Source organism: Perca flavescens, chromosome 12 (genome assembly GCF_004354835.1).
Source record: "Perca flavescens isolate YP-PL-M2 chromosome 12, PFLA_1.0, whole genome shotgun sequence".
Classification (NCBI taxonomy): domain Eukaryota; kingdom Metazoa; phylum Chordata; class Actinopteri; order Perciformes; family Percidae; genus Perca; species Perca flavescens.
Window position 1 is genome coordinate 30,310,757 of NC_041342.1, and position 15,316 is coordinate 30,326,072.

Consider the following 15,316-nt stretch of genomic DNA (forward strand, 5'->3'; position numbering starts at 1 on the left):
AGGAATTGTTACCAAGGGGGTAAGCGAGCATCCGGAAAGCGTACCTCCTATGGGGAGATTCTGAGGCTATCAAGCCATCACCTCCCATTAGCGTTACATTGACTCCCATTCAATTTGTCCATTGTTCATTTCTAAAGAGACACAACAATGTATAAAAGGCTCCATTACCTTGTATCTCACGTTATGGCTCCGTAGTAGACGTTTTTGTAAAAATAGGCTAAATAGGCGACTTTCTGTCGCACAGTAGATAAATTACTGTATAGTACAGGAGAAGCTTGCAGGCAATCGGGGGGACGTGGAGGCATACAGTCAAGGGAGAAGCCCACAGAGAGTCCATGACAGCATCGGAAAACAAAATATTTCAGCAACGTTTTGCTCCTGCTCCTACGCTCATGGACAGCTCCTACTCACGCTCTCCGTCTCTGCAAGATTGGGAGTGATTGAGATTTCTCTTGGCACAGCTACCAGAAGACTTACAACTTTCAGACAGGTTGCTCACGTCACATCTACGTCTTAAAGCTCAGTTGGAGGCTGCGCAGCAGCTGCGCACTACAGTACGCTCAGCCATCACCAGAAAAGTGCTTTTTGTAATTGGCTTCACTGGTCTCCGTCGAAGTCTATAGCGTTGCTGTGTCCATTTCTTTTACTGTCTATGCTTGTTACCTTAAGCAGTACTTAGAAATGGAGAAAAAAAAAATATAGGTAAAAAATAAACAAAAGCCCTGGACAATGTCAATTTTACTGCATCCTGTGCTAGTTTAACAATGAGTCAGGTGAAAGTCCTTCACAGGACACACCTGTCCAAAGGTAAACTTAACAAATATTTTAGCAAAGGAGATACATGTGATAGATGCTTTCTATCTCCTGCCAATCACACACACACACACACACACACACACACATTTTTTTTTTTTACTCTTGTCCAAAGCTGGGTTTATTTTAGTCATGAGACACTTTCTAAAATCCTTAATAAACCTGTTGACCTTATAGTCCTTTAATCTCTATGTTTTTGTGTTCCTGAAGACTTCACACGCTTTATTTGAAAAAAAAAAAAATATTATTGCTTTTTCCTCTCTTGTAGCCCGTTGATGTGTTTTACTTTATTGTAAAAATCAAAAACCCCCATCTCCTAACCCTTGGCTGAAAAACCTACAGTCCTTTCTATTCCTGGAGAAGATCAAGTTCAGTATGAGGGGTTGCCCTGAAAAGTATAATACAATTCGGGACCCTGTTGTTTCTTTTGTTCATTCAGTTCCTTTTTTTAAATGATTAGCATTATATGTAACACGCATTGCCCTTGTTTGCTCTTTCTTTGTGTGTTTTTGTACTTATTCTTTGCTTTTGATTTTTTTCCATGTGGACTAGCCCTCTGGTTGGGTTATTTCTGTCGTGTTCTGCTGTGTTGAGTATGAGTATTAAAAATTCAATAAAAAAAACAAACAAACAAATATGTTATAGATATAAATATATGCAATTTCTATGATTAAACAGTAGATAGATGAGATATTTTACTTCTGAATATTGCACATTGCTAAGCTGTAGTGGCTTTATATACAGGCAATACTGTTGGGAATAAATATGTATAAGGAATATGCTAAGGTGCAGTTGGAATGATAACATCAGTGCACTTTTAAATACAAAAATAAATACAAAGCTTGCAGTTGAAATGTAACTGAGGGTATTCAGTGCAGATGCTAGTCCGTGTCATGTAGCTTTTAAAAATTGTTGTATTTTAATTTTTTCTAACAGTTTCGAACCATAGACACTACGAACCGAACACTAGGAACCTTTTGTTTTTATCCCGACTCTTGTTTCTACTCGGACATAAAAACAATGCCTGGTGTCGTTTCCGGTGGGTGCCATGCCATGCCAGTTTTGGCTTCAGCTGGTTCTGCTTCTGGTATCAAACAATTTGTTACCAAACTAGATGTGCTTTAGAGGGGAGTATGAGAACGTGACGTCCTTTATCTCAACTAGAGTGTAATAATAATAATAATAACGTTGACGTTACTTTGACGGACGGAGTAAACATAGCTAGCTACGTTGTTCTCTGTTACAATGAGCTCCGTGCCGCTGAAGAGGTTCTACAAGGAGCTGCCGGTGTGCATAGTGGATGACCACCACGATGTAAGCCTGGCCTCTATTTATATATATATATATATATATATATATATATATATATATATATATATATATATACACACACAAATGTAATATCGCGTTGTCCTTTCTAGACTTCCACTTGGGATCAACAAAATGACTCCCTGTATGTTTATATACCTAGCTATTAATAGTTGATTAACGTTAGCGTTAATATTCCCCAGTTTATTTCTGACTGTGAAACACAGCTGGCTGTTGGCTTTAAAGCTTGGAGAGGACGTGTGAAGAGATATTTCCACATAACTGCGCGTTAGTATTAAGTGTTAGGGATGGGCAATATATTGATATTATATCGACATCGATATATGAGACTAGATATCGTCGTGAATTTTGGATATCGTAATATCCTGATATGACAAAAGTGGTGTCTTCCTGGTTTTAAAGGATGCATTACAGTAAAGTGATGTCATTTTCTTAACTTACCACACTATTGTAACTGTTCTGTTATGTGCCTTTACCCACTTAGTCATTATTTTCACATTACTGGTGATTATTTATCAAAACTCAGTGTTAATATTTTGTTAAAGCATCGGTAGTCACACTACACACTACAATATCGCCACAATATCAACATTGAGGGATTTTGTCAAAAATATTGTGATATTTGATTTTTGCCATATCGCCCAGCTCTAGTACCTACTATTATGTTTTTATAGTAACCGTTTAATTAGAGTTCATTTTAAAATTATAGACATTTGCTTTTTTTTTCTTCCAAAACTGTGTTTTCTATCTGTTTTACAGCCATATTGGCAGCTTTCACAGCGATAGATTTCATTGGTCAGTGTTGTTGCCACTCACCCTTTAGCCAATCAACAGCCACATAGCAATCTCTGCAGTTACTGTACCAAAGATAGACACTGAGAGACTGGTCAGATATCAGCCTTCTAAAACTGTCATTAGTTATTCTGGTTCCTTTTAGAAAAACAGATGTTACCATACAGAATTTTGTACATTTTGTATATTTGACTGTAACTGCTATTCTAACAGTGTAAATGGTAATTACTGCTGCACCAAGAGTTACCAAAATGGCATAACTTTGGGTGTTGTGTGTAAATGAGTCCTATTGATTCTGCACACAGGGTTTCTGCGGGGTCTTAAAAAGTCTAAAAAAGGCTTAAATTTCAAAATCAAAATTTTAGGCCTTAAACAGTCTTACATTTTCTGAAGTATTGTGTTCTATGTCTTAATTTTCCTACATCCATGTAACGCCTCTAATGCTCACTGAAATGTTTTTTTTTATTCTGTTCCTACTTTTGCATGTCCAAATATAATTTGCTGTATATTTACAGATTATTTCTCTGTGTCGCTTATATTAAATTCGAATGAGTTCATTAACTTTGCAAGTACTTTTGCGACTCTGCATTTCGTTGTTCTTTTACGTCGTGATATACAGTAGGTCTTAAATTTCATTCATAAGTCTTAAAAAGTCTGAAATTTGACTTGTTGAAACCCTGTGCACAGGTGCTATTATGTCTGTCTGATATGTCAGTTAACAGTACAATGTAGTTTGTGCACTTTTTTGACGAAAGAGCTAATGAATCACACGTAAATTGTCTTAAGATATTTTCTATGAAAGATTCTGAGCTTCCAATAAACAGGAACCAAAGATATAATGCCAGTTTTCTCAGCACACGCCAATGAGTCGAAGATCTTAAAACCGTTTATTGTACTGTATCTTTACCAGGTGGTGGGTCATATTTATCGTGCCATTGCATCGAGACACCTTCCACTAAAGGACATAAAGATGGTCCATTTAGACTCCCATCCTGATCTGCTCATTCCTGTCAACATGCCCGCTGACACAGTCTTTGATAAGGAGAAACTATTAAGGTTTGTTCGGCGATGGGAGTGTCACTTAATTTACCCATTTAGTAGCCTGTAGCCCTGCCACAGGACAAGTGATTACAGGTAATGGATGGATATTAGGGCTGCACAATAGATCGTTTTTTTCTTTTAACGTCATCATGATATCAACTGCGAAAGGCTGCGACATATTGCAAAAGACAGAGATGTTTCTTGTTAGTTGAAAGAAAATATCAGTAGAAAACTGCACTTTAAAATGTAACTCATTCTTTTTTTTTGTGGTGCCTTTTATATTCAATTCACTGTTCAATAAAAGAATGAAATGATTTCCTGTCGTTTGTTTAAAATTCAACTTGTATTTTAGCAGAACACTTAAAGCAGCAGGAATGCAGAACTGAGTACACTTAAATATCTGTTTATTTATCACGAGTAATATTGTTATCACGATATTCAACCAGATTATTGCATATCGCATATTTTCCTCATATCGTGCAGCCCTAATGGATAGTCTTAAAAGTCAGACTGTTACGTTGTGTTGGACTCCACCAATCACTGTAGGGTTGTTGTTTGTTTTACAGTGAGCTGAGTATAGAAAACTGGATAATGCCCATGGTCTATGCTGGCAATGTGTCATGTGTGGCGTGGCTGCATCCATACTGGGCCCAGCAGATCAGAGAGGGAGAACACAGGATGGCTGTAGGAAGAGACTCGTCCACCACCACCATTAGGTAAGATGTACGTAGGATTGGGCATCAAGAACCGGCTCCAACTTGGAATTGTTTCAAAAATTACGATTCCAATGGGATCGTTTTTTTTTTTTTATTATTATTATTATTATTATTGGAATCCTTTGGGGAATATTTGGTTTTAAATCCGATCATCTGTTTCAAATTCAACATGCGCGAGTCTTGGTTTCCGTTGGGGCCACCGTATTTTCCAGGTGTGTTGTGCTGCAGCCTTGGAGCACAGTAAGCTAGTGTGGCTTTACTTTACGTTGAAAAAGCCTAGTAAAACTGTAAATCACCATTGAATCCAAATAAAATCTTCCTCTTATATGTGAAATAAGAATGTGAGTGACCCGTTTCACCTTTACCCCTCAAGGAATCGGAATCGAGAATCGCTAAGAACCGTCCGTAGATACAGAGCCCTGCACGGACCAAAAACGCCAAACTCTAAATGATGGCCCAATTTTATTTTTTTCAACTGACGATAAAGCAGGGGATGCGTTTAGGCGTGGCTCCGGGCCGACCTGTCAATCATGACAAAGGGTTAGCAATACTAACCATGGCCCTGTGTACATTACATTAGCCGTGAACTTTATTCTGTCACCGTGTGTTTTCCGTTCATGTTGGTCAATAGGAACATTTTGGGTGCCTAAAAAGGTCATGTTCCTTGTTTAAAAGCACCTTGCCAACCAAAGCTAGCTAGTGCTAGCTGGTGACTTTTAAGGTAATAAATGCTATGTGAAAACTTAGCCTCTTCTCAGGACTGTTTAGGTTTGTACAAACTGGGCTTGACTGACCACTCGTACGTTTGCACCTTTAGTGCGAGACAACTTACCCTGTTATCTTTCTGGTACATAAGAGTTTTGTGACTATACGTAGCTCCAGCACAGATCTCTCCCCCCCCCCCCGGCTTGAGCCTGACTGGATTGAAAACACCTAAGTGAAAAGTACAGGACCTTTTTAAATGTAGTACATATGTTTTCCTTTTTCTTTTCTCTTTGGTTTGTCATAAATTCCACTTCCTCTCCTCCTCCCTCTGTTTCTCTCCCCTCTGCGCAGGGTGACCAGTACAGACAACTACTTCCTCAGCGATGGTCTGTACGTGTCGGAGAAGCACCTAGAGAACTCTAAACCTCTGTGGCTGAACGTGGTCAAAGTCAATCCTGTTAAACCGAGTCCCGGGTCACTTCCAGGTGGGTTCTTTAGCCACCGAGGGCAGGTGGGAAGGAGACAGGGAGTCTCTAGTACGGTTAGTGACACCAAAAAAAACAAATTTCCGCAGGGTTACGTGTAGGACTAAACAATTAATAGCAATTGTACCAAAATCACAATATGGACTAGTGCAATATCCAAATCGGGGTGGGGGGCGCGCAATATTTGTTAATGGCAAAATGTACAGTACAGGCCAAAAGTTTGGACACACCTTCTCCTTCAATGTGTTTCTTTATTTTCATGACTATTTACATTGTAGATTCTCACTGAAGGCATCAAAACTATGAATGAACACATATGGAATTATGTACTTAACAAAAAAGTGTGAAATAACTGAAAACATGTCTTATATTTTAGATTCTTCAAAGTAGCCACCCTTTGCTTTTTTGATAACTCTGCAAACCCTTGGTGTTCTCTCAATGAGCTTCATGAGGTAGTCACCTGAAATGGTTTTACCTTCACAGGTGTGCTTTGTCAGGGTTAATTAGTGGAATTTAAAAAAGCAAAGGGTGGCTACTTTGAGGAATCTAAAATATAAGACATGTTTTCAGTTATTTCACACTTTTTTGTTAAGTACATAATTCCATATGTGTTCATTCATAGTTTTGATGCCTTCAGTGAGAATCTACAATGTAAATAGTCATGAAAATAAAAAGGAAACGCATTGAATGAGAAGGTGTGTCCAAACTTTTGGCCTGTACTGTATGTCTACCATTCTGTTTTAAGTATTGTGGTGCTGCAGTATTGTGTATCCTACAGACTAAAGAAAACCTCTTTGTTTGGTACAGATCCTCGCAAAAATTAGCCTTAACGCCTGAGTTTTTGCCGGACGGTCGACGCAGGCTGAACGCGGCCTTCCTTTGCCGGTGGGGGGTTGTTTTAGTTTCGGATTTTTATCCTGGATTATAAACCAGTGTTGTGCTTTTCTGTGTAACATTTCAGAAAAGAAAAGTGAAGAGGACGCTGCGAGACGGTTTGCCAAGAGACCCCGTACAGAGTGCAGTAAAGCTGGGGAGGCCAGCTGCTCCGAGGCCCCCTTCAGATGCACCGACACACTGCAACCAGCAGAGGGCAGCACCGGGACGGGTTCGGGTGATGACGATGACGAAGGATCCACCAGTTATGTCGTTAAGGGAATATCTGCGTTTCTAAGTGAGACTGAGCCGTACATCTTGGACATTGATTTGGATTTCTTTTCATGTAAGAATCCCTTCAAGGAATTATACACACAGGTATATCCCGCTTATACACCTCATGTTTTAGTTCCGTAGCAGCTGTGATTGCTTTCAAACCTCTCTTTAAGTTACCATAATCCTGTTTTTAATCAACAACCATTCAACATCTACAAATTAACAGAATTTTTACTGCTACCTTATTTCTATACTTATTATTTTGATCAGTATCTGTACCACTTTGTAGCATTCAGAGATTTTGCCTTACAATTTGACAAAAGAGTTTTGGAACTATCCCCGGCCTCGACAGGAAATGCATCATATCCAGGAAGTAAAGACTCCATGGGGCTTTAAAAGTAACAATCCTTTATCCAACGAAACAAAAGGGTTGCAGCCGCAGACATTCTAAACACAGGGCTGAATTCAATACATTGTCAAAGATTGTCAATTAAGTTATTGATGTTATCTGGTGCTTGGTTGCTTTACATCAGTGATTTAGGGGGGGCTGTAGCTTTTTAGTTTTTTCAACATAAAAATCACTTTCATTTCATTTATTATACAGGAAAGGATTAAAAGTAACGTTAAAGGTCCCATGGCATGAAAATTTCACTCACTGATTGTTCATGTATTGTCCAAGTCTTGTCTGTATTGTTGTTTTTCGTAGTCTGTATCTGTCTAGCCCATGCCAATGTCCTGTGCAAGTGTTTCTGTCTTCATGTGCCGTAACTGTGTTCTACGTTCTATGTTTCTGCAGAACAGGAACCTGCTGGAAACCAGTTTTTCACTTTCATTTCATTTATTATACAGGAAAGGATTAAAAGTAACGTTAAAGGTCCCATGGTATGAAAATTTCACTTTATGAGTTTTTAATGTCACGTTAATGTGAGTTCCCCCAGCCTGCCTATGGTCCCCCAGTGGCTAGAAATGGTGATAGGTGTAAAGCGAGCCCTGGGTATCCTGCTCTGCCTTTGAGAAAATGAAAGCTCAGATGGACCACACCCCCACCCTCCACCTTAGTGCCCTTTATATAGAATCGATCTATCTATCTATCTATCTATCTATCTATCTACATAAAGAGCACTACTCCACCTTGCCCACCCCCCCCCCCCTCTCCTCCATTTAAAGCTACAGACACAGAAATGGCACATCCTAAGGAAAGCTCATTGTGGGACTGGCTCTAGTGGCTGTAATTCTGAATTCCTGGAAAGGCTGATACAATTCTAAGGTCTATATAAAAGAGACTTCAGATACAGTATTAGGGGACCACTAAGGTCTATATAAAAGAGACTTCAGATACAGTATTAGGGGACCACTAAGGTCTATATAAAAGAGACTTCAGATACAGTATTAGGGGACCACCAAGGCCTATATAAAACAGACTTCAGATACAGTATTAGGGGACCACTAAGGTCTATATAAAAGAAACTTCAGATACAGTATTAGGGGACCACTAAGGTCTATATAAAAGAGACTTCAGATACAGTATTAGGGGACCACTAAGGTCTATATAAAAGAGACTTCAGATACAGTATTAGGGGACCGCTAAGGTCTATATAAAAGAGACTTCAGATACAGTATTAGGGGACCACTAAGGTCTATATAAAAGAAACTTCAGATACAGTATTAGGGGACCACTAAGGTCTATATAAAAGAGACTTCAGATACAGTATTAGGGGACCACCAAGGTCTATATAAAAGAGACTTCAGATACAGTATTACAGGGGACCACTAAGGTCTATATAAAAGAGACTTCAGATACAGTATTAGGGGACCACTAAGGTCTATATAAAAGAGACTTCAGATACAGTATTAGGGGACCACTAAGGTCTATATAAAAGAGACTTCAGATACAGTATTAGGGGACCACTAAGGTCTATATAAAAGAGACTTCAGATACAGTATTAGGGGACCGCTAAGGTCTATATAAAAGAAACTTCAGATACAGTATTAGGGGACCACTAAGGTCTATATAAAAGAAACTTCAGATACAGTATTAGGGGACCACTAAGGTCTATATAAAAGAGACTTCAGATACAGTATTAGGGGACCACTAAGGTCTATATAAAAGAGACTTCAGATACAGTATTAAGGGACCACTAAGGCCTATATAAAAGAGACTTCAGATACAGTATTAGGGGACCACTAAGGTCTATATAAAAGAGACTTCAGATACAGTATTAGGGGACCACCTAATACTACCAAGGGCTATATAAAAGCATGGGACCTTTTAAGTTACAATTTAAACGGGCCTGACTCAGTTTAAAAACTGGTTTCCAGCAGGTTCCTGTTCTGCAGAAACATAGAACGTAGAATACAGTTACGGCACATGAAGACAGAAACACTTGCACAGGACATTGGCATGGGCTAGACAGATACAGACTACGAAAAACAACAATACAGACAAGACTTGGACAATACATGAACCATCAGTGAGTGCAAGTGTAACTGTTGAGAGGGAACAGTTGGTATGCCTTTTTGAAATATGTGATGGATGGTAGTGTTCTGATGTGATGGGGAATGTCCTTCCAAATGTTGTTGTATGTATGAAAAAATTATTTCCGACCATAGTTGTTTTTGTATGGGGGGGCGACGACAACTGGAATGAATGCCTGTGAGACCGACCTAGTGAGGCGTACTGGTCTCATATTGTGTGTCGGGAAAACTGCAGCAAGTGTTGGTGAAGTGCTATTTAGAATCTGAAAATAAAATGTAATAGCGTGGCTGTTTATGTAGTTTGGGTAAGTCGGAGCGTTTGAGTGTGTGAGTGCACTGGTGAGACCACTTTGGAAGATTACTGTGGATCTTGAGAGCTCGATAGTATAGTCGTGCTATTGGTTCAGTAATTTCCTTAGTGGTAAGAGACCAGCATTGTATTGTAATTACATACATTACGTACATAATATGAAACCAAACCAAGGTACAATTCAAAAACAAATCCCCTATTACCTGTGCACGCCTCATACAAAATCATATTTGCAGTCAGTGTCCGAATGTCCAATTCTCTCTGACCTCTCATCTGAGGGCTATAGAGATATAAACAGAAAGGCTTCTGCGTGGAGAAAAGTTGCCCAGGATGTTGATATGTCAGGTCGGTTAAATGGGATATAGCGGTATAATCCTAGATATAGAACAATATATAACAATATCTATGGGTATGATGGCAATAGTTCGATGTCTGTTGCTAAACAACTTAGCCATAGCAGGTATACTATGCATTGTTTCTGCACAAATTCAGATTTGTTCATCAGTACCATAGCGCTAATGCTAACTTCTGCTCGGATTGTCGGATAGGAACCGTCCGTTGCCTGTCGTACGAGTTAAACTTTTTTTAACGCGTCCGGATAACCAACAGACCCGATTTTTTTCCGCACCGCACTTGTTCGCATCGGTTCGGACCCATTCGCACGCGGTCTGCAAATCTCCATAAGAAATGAATGACTTCTGGTCGTTTCGCGGCCGTATCTACCGTACCAGTGTGAAGGCGGCGTTAGACCAGTTATAGCCTGAGGTACAACAAATGTGCGGAAAACTATGTCCATGTACGTAGGACATCTGTAGTCCAAAATGCTAAACGTGTTTCCTTGAATTGACCTCTGTTCTGTTGTTGTCTGGCTGTGTCAAGGAAGAGTACACCATCCTTAAGGAGCTCTACAACTTCAGGGGACCCAGGCCTGATGCTGCGGAGGTCAGACTTGTTTTATAAATAATGTGTTTCAACCAAAGATTACACAACCGACAATCCGCCCTCTTACCTTATACTTAACAGATATTTCAACAACAAAAAAATCCCTACATCTGACTGTTAAAGCATGAGGCTAGAGAAAATAATTATTTGTGTGTGTCTGTGTGTCCAGGAGGAGCTTGATGAGTGCGTGGATTTCCGTGTACGTCAGTTAGAAGACCTGGAAGCGGCATTCGCTGATCTGCTAGAGGACGATGGGGAAGAGACGGTTACACGCTGGGCCAGCAACCCCGGGTAACCTTTCTCTGGGTTCATTTCACCCGCAGTGAACTAAACCACATGCTTCCTTAGCAGTGAAGTGAATGCTCCTTTTAAAGGGGCACTCTCATTTCCTAGTAAATGTCAAAATGCCAGCTGTGACAAAGGCCCATGGTAATAATTTAATGTTAAAGGTAAAACCTATCCAGCTGTTTAGTTCAGTTGATTTCTTTATTTGACAGGGCCGGTGTGCCACAACTGTACTTGTTGCATCTATAAGGTGCAGAGCCTTGCACTGTGTGACTGTAGACTGTAGAAACTCCATGCCACAGACATCAGTTTTCTGTCCATTGTTGGCAGAGATGCTGACACGTCTCTGAGCAAGTCAATGGCCAATGCTGAGCAAAACATGTTAGCCAACCTAAACTCGAGTCCCCATCTCTGAATCAGCTCGAGTGTATTCTCTTACTTTGTTTGTTCCATGTGTTTTCAGCATGGCTTCATTAGCCCAACTGGTTTCCAGTTTGAAGTCAAGAAATCTGTGCCCGGACTATGAAATGGTAAGACTGTACTGTAAGGTCTGTACTGTAACTTAGAGCTGTAATCGGGCTTCTTAAAAAATTTTTCAAGAATAAGTCATTTATAAAAAAAAATGTAACATCATTCATTCATGACTAATGTAGGCTTAACTTGGAAGTTGGAACAAAGAAATAAAATAAGTCCTCTAGAGGCCAGCCTCCGTTTCACCTCCTCAGCATCCATTTTCGTGCTAATCAAAACGCATCACCTGACTGCTCATTTAACGCGCAACCCGGAGCCCGAGCCCGAGCCGGTGTAAAATGATAGAAATTAAGACCAAAGTCCCGTCAGGGTTCGGGCAAAGATCTTCAGCTCTACTGTAACTGCTAACAATCTACTACTATATGTTAGGGCTGCACGATTATGGCCAAAATAACAAGAACAAGATTATTCGCCACGATCATGAAATCTTTGCCTCTAAATGAGTAGAGCTGGTCTACTCGGATATTCGGCTACATTTTGCAGCGCTGCGCCATCCGTCTCAGCCGAGGGCGGAGAAACGTCCGGCTCTGTCCAGTTGAAAGCGTGCGTCGCGGTCGGCGTCATCGCGCTGTAAGCAGCCTGGTGTCATTTTTTTGGCGATTCGACAGCGAACGGCCGTGCGTAGTGCCACTGCGGCGCTGGCTGGCTGAGTCCTTCCCGAGTCATGCTCTTAGTTTAGGAAGCACTCGATTCGATATGCAGCGGCATTTTTTTATGAGCGGAGCATTTTAAAACGTCAATCAGTCGATCATGCTCATTTAATTGCGGGAAGCCATGATGGGGAAGCCGTGACGCGATTTAATATTTGATTAATTGTGCCCGCCCACCTCTATTTATGATACTATGTTATGGTATAACTGCAGTAATAACTGAAACGTCCATACAGTTCTGTATTTTCATGGGAGATGTCAGTTACTGTTCACTTGGGAGGTTTGCCTCACGAAGACCTTAAAGGTTGCAACACTGGGACGATCACTCCAAATGATAGTTGAGCATGCAACTTTCTGCGATGTGAATGCAACATTCAGAAATGATTAGTAGAGCAGGGCCTTTTCATAGTAAAGGCATAACTCAAATGAAATGGCAGATTTTAAATGTTCATGTTGTTCCCGTAACATTTATCTGATCCCATGCTTCTCTCTTCTTTCATGTTTTGCAATCTCCCCCGACGTTGACGCTTGTTTTTTTTTGTCCTACTTTCCTACACTCTCCCTCCCTGCTGCTCCCTCCCTGTGTTCTCTCTCTCTCACTCAGGTCCATCAGGCGGGGTTAACCTGTGACACCGTGGAGCTGCCTCACCACATCAGCACCGACGAGGAGATCGACAGACTCATCTCGGCGGTACAGCTGTGTCTGAAGGCTTTGCCCAAACCGACCCTGGTCACCATGTCCAGGTAAATAACCCGGCCACACCGAGTCAAAGATATGCAGACCTAAGAGTCAGAATTCAGGCCTATCTTGTAAAAGGTAAAAATATATATATATATAAGGTAGACCGCGGAGGTTTGTCTGTTCTTTTGTTGTTGTTCAAAATGAAAAAATAAATAAAAAATTGATTTAAAAAAAAAAAATCTGCCTGCCTCTATGGGAATATAACATAGGGGTGTACGTTCTTATGCCCCCTGTATTTTAAATGAAGAACATTTATTTATTTATTTATTTACAATACATACAAAGAAAATCAGTGTCCTTAAAGGTTGGATTTTTCCTATTCTTTTTTTTTAATTAAGGCATTAAGATCAATTTCCAAAAGATGATTTTGTATTCCTCTTTTTAGTCAACTTTCGTTTAAGTATTCACTTTTGCTGAGCACTGTATTAAAAGCTTGATTTCAGGATTTTTTTTTTCAATCAATATCTGATCACTGAACAAAGATCAATTTGAATTGGAGAATCGAATATTCTGACCCAGCCCCGGTGAAGAAAGGATTTAAAAACCTTTTGTTGATGTGTGTTTTCAGGTCCAGTCTGGATGAGTACTGCCCGGTAGAGCAGGTGGATTCGGTCCAGAGCCGAGTACTGGCGGTACTGGAGAGCCTGTACGGAGCACTGGACTTACACAAAGACTACGAAAACAGCAGCACAGAGACTCAGGACTGTCAACCACAGGCCTCGTAACAAACACACACACACAAATACACACACACACACACGTGTGTCACTTTTGGAATGGATGTACCGTTTGATAAAGATGACCACATCAACAAAGGACACGTCAGGGGCTGTTTGTTTCAATGAATTCATGTTATATGTTAACATTAGAAGTGGCCATAGATGTTGTAATACTTGTCAATAAATAACATGTGCAGACTCAAACCACTGAAGGATTAGGATGCCCCCAGCTGACTGATGAATTAAATGATTTGGCTTCTTTTTTTATCCGTTTTTTGTAACCTGGCAATATTGTTTCAGTTCAGTTTTTCTTGAAAATCTTAGTCTTTATTTAGTTTCCATTTACTAAAAATAATTTATACTGCTTATTTTCGTTTTACAGTACTTTACTGCACCATCTAGTGGATTGAAAAAGCAATTGATTGTATTATTTTAGTACCAAAAAAAGTTAAATTCTCGTGCAATTTATATTTCGATACTTGGCATCTGTGTATTAATACAGTATTGCCACGGAAGATACTGCCATACTATGCTGTATAGATTTTTATTTTTTTTTTACCCCACCTCTACTCCTCACCTGTACACTGAATGTCGTGTAAAATTAGTTATGTGCTCCTTTACGGTTTGTTTTACACCGTTTTGTGAAAAAGTATACAAATGGTAGCTATGACTTTTTGTTTTATATATTCTACTGTAAGTAAAGCCAAAACATAACCATTACCAGTGCATTTGAACTACACATGGCCGGACTCTTTTTGTTCTTCTTCTTTTTTTTAAATAAAGTTTACAAAATACATACTCCCTCAGGCTTTATTTATTCTAGGGCTGCTCACTCTTAGTCGATTAGTCGGCTAATCGGTCGTTTTGGTCTTAGCAGGGTTCATACGTTTTGAAAAAACCTGGAAAAGTTATGGAATTTGAAAAATGCAAATTCCAGGCCTGGAAAAGTTTTGGAAAAGTCATGGAATTTTTTTAACACAGCATAATAATATGTGATTAATAAATGTATTTTCACGTCTTAACGTCAACGTTATGTTCGCGGAGAGATATTTTGAAATTTGAAAACAATTTGATTATTATTATGAATCCCACTATGAACCACATAAATTGACATTCATTTTATAGTTAAACCTCTGAGGGTAAACTTTAACACAGATTTTTATTCTTATTGTATAATGTCGACTGACATTTTCCGGAACACATAGTCATGGAAATTTGCCAAAAAAATCATGAAAAAGTATAGGTTAAAATGCGTATGAACCCTGTCTTAGTCAACTAAGATTTCTTTAGTCCATTAGTCATGTTTGATGCTTTTTTCATGCTGAATGACTTATTTCCAAGAAAACGTACGAGCACATCTCTGGTAAACACGAGAATTAAAGTGGTGCTTTTGCATGACTCTTTGCGGAGAAACTCAGATTTACAGATCTGTCGATTAAATCAACTAATCGATCAGTCGATACAATTGAACGAGTGTTAGTCGACTAAGAATTTCTTCAATCGAACACAGCCCTATTTTATTCAGATGGATATAGGCCTGCAAGAGGGGCAAGCAGCAACCAAGGACACCTGGGACGTGACACAATGGGACTTTATTACAGAATCTCTTCAATACTGGAAGCAAATACTGTG

General features: G+C 39.6%; 1 protein-coding gene across 1 annotated transcript; it reads left to right on the forward strand.

Annotated features, from left to right (window-relative positions):
• The first annotated feature begins 1,843 nt into the window (after positions 1-1,843).
• Positions 1,844-14,485, forward strand: c12h5orf22 (chromosome 12 C5orf22 homolog). The gene is made up of 10 exons (XM_028594240.1): positions 1,844-2,127; positions 3,845-3,990; positions 4,542-4,691; positions 5,748-5,881; positions 6,843-7,132; positions 10,695-10,757; positions 10,927-11,048; positions 11,506-11,572; positions 12,828-12,967; positions 13,534-14,485. The coding sequence occupies exons 1-10, from the start codon at positions 2,059-2,061 to the stop codon at positions 13,688-13,690; spliced, it is 1,338 nt and encodes a 445-aa protein (XP_028450041.1). The 5' UTR covers positions 1,844-2,058; the 3' UTR covers positions 13,691-14,485.
• The last annotated feature ends 831 nt before the right edge of the window (positions 14,486-15,316 follow it).